The sequence below is a fragment of the Gekko japonicus genome, unplaced genomic scaffold (assembly GCF_001447785.1).
Source record: "Gekko japonicus isolate JY-2015 unplaced genomic scaffold, Gekko_japonicus_V1.1 scaffold4707, whole genome shotgun sequence".
Classification (NCBI taxonomy): domain Eukaryota; kingdom Metazoa; phylum Chordata; class Lepidosauria; order Squamata; family Gekkonidae; genus Gekko; species Gekko japonicus.
This window is the reverse complement of record NW_015171642.1, coordinates 5,626-9,686: the sequence shown is the minus strand read 5'-3', so window position 1 is coordinate 9,686 and position 4,061 is coordinate 5,626. Positions and strand designations below refer to the sequence as shown.

Below are 4,061 nucleotides of genomic sequence, written 5' to 3'. Positions count from 1 at the left end.
TCTTTCCCTCCTTCTTTCCCTCTTTCCTTCTCTCTTTTTATCCCCTCTTTCCTTCCTTCTTTTCTTCTTTCCTTCTCTTTCTTTCCCTCTTTCCTTCCTTCTCTCCTCTCTACTCTCTTTCCTTCCCTCTTTCCTCCTTCTGTGGCCCAACTCTAGTGAGAAGGGGTTTAAATTTCAAACCCCTTCCCCCCCCCCGCAGGCCAGCTGGGGAAGGGGAGGGGAGGCTTTTGAAGATGCCTCCCCCCCTTTTGCTTCCCCTTCTGACATCACTTCCGGTGATGTCAGGGGTCATGGCATATGCTAATAACCTAGTAGCTTATTAGCATACCGTATGCTAATGAGCTCCTGCAGCTCTTTTTCTAGGAAAAGACCCCTGGCCGGTATCAACCCCCTTGTCATTTCCACCCATTCAATCTCGTCTTGCAATCCGGAGCGAGAGAGAATAGATCTGCTCCATCTTCTACATGACAGCCCTTCGAATACTTGAAGACTGCAATCATGTCACCTCAAACAGACCCAACTCTTTCAGCCCTTCCTCGTAAGACTTGGATTCCAACCCTCTCACCATCCTGGTTGCCCTCTTCTGGACACGCTCGAGCTGATCAACGTCCTTCCTACAATGTGGTGCCCAAAACTGGACACAGGACTCCAGGTGAGGCCTGACCATAGCAGAATGGAGCGGAACTACCACCTCCCGTGAAAACAATAATATCCGGTTGTTTTTAAAAGAGGTAGCCCAATAACTTTGTAAGAAAAAAAGAAATACTGATGATGAGCACGGGCGTCAGCAGCTAGATTCCCCTCCAAAATAAAAAGTCTTACCTTGAAATTTGAATTTCCATCCTATCTTTGTACAAAACCTAAATGAAGATGGTCATATATGCTTGCGTAGGGGCTGTGGTGGCTCAGAGGTTAAGACGCTGAACTGCAGACTGGAAGGTCGGTAGTTCGGCAGTTCGAGACCCGAGTGCTGCATGATGGAGTGAGCTCCCGTCTCTGGCCCCAGCTCCTGCCAACCTAGCAGTTCGAAAGCACGAAAGTGCAAGTAGATAAATAGGTACCGCTTCAGTGGGAAGATAACGGCGTTCTGTGTGCCTCGGTGTCTAGTCATGCCGGCCACATGACTATGGAGATGTCTTCAGACAGCGCTGGCTCTTCAGCTTGGAAATGGAGATGAGCACCGCATCCCTAGAGTTGGATTTGACTGGCTTTTGAGCAAGGGAAACCTTTACCTTTACCTGTATGCTTGCATGTTGTAATGCACTACCCACAGCATAGATGAAGTGTCATTTTCCTGGGATTCCTTCAGAACAATGCTTTCAACGTTTGATTCGTTATTGTGGGTTTGCTTTTTCTGTTCCAAACACACTGTCGGCAGGTTAAGAATTTCTTGAGAAATGGTTGCTAAAATACTCAGACACTTCTTCTTCTTCTTTTCATTAACTGCCCCAAGGGGCAGAATTTTATTAGGTTTTTTCCATCCAAATACAATACAAACTTGACAAACAAACATTAACACATACATACAAAACGTACATGGGGGTAATAAATCTTCATAGTTATTATAATTCTTGTGCCTAATTACTAACATTATTTTCTGCACTTATTTACTGTAAATATCATTAAATTTCTACCTTGTTGGGTTAAATAAGCCTTGTACTTTGTGTTTTAGTTATTTATGCCTACATATAATTATTATACCAGCCTTAAAATCGTAACCAAGTGTTCTGGAATGTAGAGTCCGGAAGACCCTTCATCAATAAAGTCAATTTGTCCATTTCAGCTGTCTCCCAAGACTTTATTTATAAATTCTTGTTTCGTAGGTGTCTCCGATGTCTTCCGGTATTTAGCATGTAAGATTCTGGCTGCAGTAGTTATATATACAATAAGATAGCAATCATCTTTACTAAAATCTTTTGGTAAAATCTTTAGTAATAACACTTCAGGTATAAATGGAATAGCTATACCTAACACCTTTTGCAATAATTCATGAATCCATGCCCAGTATTTTTAACTCATTTCACAGTGCCACCACATATGGTAAAACGAACCCACCTTCTTTTCCCATTTCCAAAACATATCTGGACATTTGTTATCATATTTCGCTAACCTGTCTAGTGTTACTTCTGATGCCCATGAATTAAGATTGTTTCAGAGTGGCTTTTTGTAAAGCATGTACGGTTGATGTGTCTAGATTTTTCTTTGCTGTTGTCTTTAATTCTTAAATGTTTTCTTGGGGTCTGCTTTATGGGCTGTTAAACCAGAATAAAGTGGAAGTCTTGCATTGCCTCCAGAAAGAGGCAAGAGAGAAGCAATTCCACACCACCTTGGCAAGAGCAAAGAGCAATAGCTGTAGAGGCCCTGCTTCTTGGCATTTTGTATTTATTTGGCAATGAGGAGGGTTCCACTTCAGTTATTGCCACCATGCTCACCGAAGGAATATCCCCCTCTTAGAAAACATCTCTCCCAGTCCCTCCCCCACGTATGAGCCCAAACTCAATTTCCATTCTTGAGTCCCTTCCACATATACAGTTTTATAACGTTGCTTCCTTTGGGAAGCCGGCCAGAACCAGAGGCTGCTGATCTTCCAAAGAGAGCTTTTACAAAAAAACGGGTGAGGATATTTGGTTGTTAAATGTCCTGCTTTTAATCTTATGGGCCTGAGGTTTTATCATTTGTGACTTTAGTTCTGAGAGAGAAGTGGGAACAAACTGTAGATGGTAAAAAAAGTTTTAAGTTGTTTATTTTTATTTACTACGTTTTGCCCTGCTCCTTCTCTGAAGACCTCATAGTTCTTTGCAGTCTATGCTCTGTTGTCGAGTCTCCAGAGGAACTGGTTGGCCACTGGGTGAGACAGGATGCTGGGCTAGATGGACCCTCACTGGTCTGACCCAGCAGGGCTCTTCTGATGTTCTTGTGAAGGCCTCGGCCTCTCTGCCCTGTTGTTGGCCCTCCAGAGGGACTGGCTGGCCCCTGTGTGGGACAGGATGCTGGACTAGATGGACCCTCACTGGTCTGATCCAGCAGGGCTCTTCTGATGTTCTCATGAAGGCCTGGGCCTCTCTGCCCTGTTTGCTGGACCTCCAGAGGAACTGGCTGACCACAGTGTGAGGCAGGATGCTGGACTAGATGGACCCATACTGGTCTGATCCAGCAGGGCTGTTCTGATGTTCTCAGGAAGGCCTGGGCCTCTCTGCCCTGTTATTGGCCCTCCAGGGGTACTGGTATGAGACAGGATGCTGGACTAGATGGATCAGGGCTCTTCTGATGTTCTTATGCACGTGGTTCCTTCGCTGTCGTAGTTTGTCAGCCACAACATATAGTAAATGTTCCTGCATCGTTTTCCAGTGACGTAGATAAACATATGGAGCAGAGGTCCATCAGTGACTATTAGCCACAAAGTATAGATAGGGGCTCTGGGGCAAGTGATGCTCTGTCTTCTTGGTGTTTGGGGGGGGGTCAACAGTGGGAGGGCTTCTAATCTCCTGGCCCCACTGGTGGACCTCCTGAGGGCACCTAGTATTTCTGGCCACTGTGTGACACAGAGTGTTGGACTGGATGGGCCTTTGGCCTGATCCAACATTGGCGTCTCTTATGTTCTTATGTTCCCATTTTCCTTCAGATATGTATAAAAGGAAAAGTCCACATATTTAAATACCTGAATATGGAGGCGTGCAAAGTAGCTCCAGATCTTCCAGATTACGAAAGGCGGCCGATGGGTTTTGGCTCCTGGTAAGTGTACACAGATTTTGAATTCTCTGTTGCTGTTGTTGTTGTTGTTTTAAAGAAGTGTGTAGAGACATTTTATTTATCTCTTTGCTTCCTGTCTTAAGCCCTTAAGTAGCTGTAAACCATTACCAGGCGATGTTGCTCTGTGCCAGACCGTAGAGCTTTCCTGGTCTACCCAGCGGTGAAAACGCTGCTCTCCTTTTGCCTCCATCAAACTGTGTTGATCTTGGCAGGCTCCTCTCCTGCTGTAGCCCAGTCACATACATTTCTGAGCAGTCAGCCGCAGCAGTGAGTTACTAAATTAAGACGCCGGGTGCTAGAAGCACAGCATG

General features: G+C 45.0%; 1 protein-coding gene across 1 annotated transcript in view; it reads left to right on the top strand.

Annotated features, from left to right (window-relative positions):
• LOC107117812 (leucine-rich repeat and calponin homology domain-containing protein 3-like) overlaps positions 1 to 3,732 on the top strand; it is a gene marked incomplete at its 3' end in the record, with an annotated part of 20,106 nt that extends 16,374 nt beyond the window's left edge. Inside the window, exon 6 of the mRNA XM_015419976.1 lies at positions 3,623 to 3,732. Within this exon, the coding sequence (XP_015275462.1) occupies positions 3,623 to 3,732 (110 nt within the window). The remainder of the gene's footprint in view (positions 1 to 3,622) is intronic.
• Between the last annotated feature and the right edge of the window lie 329 nt (positions 3,733 to 4,061).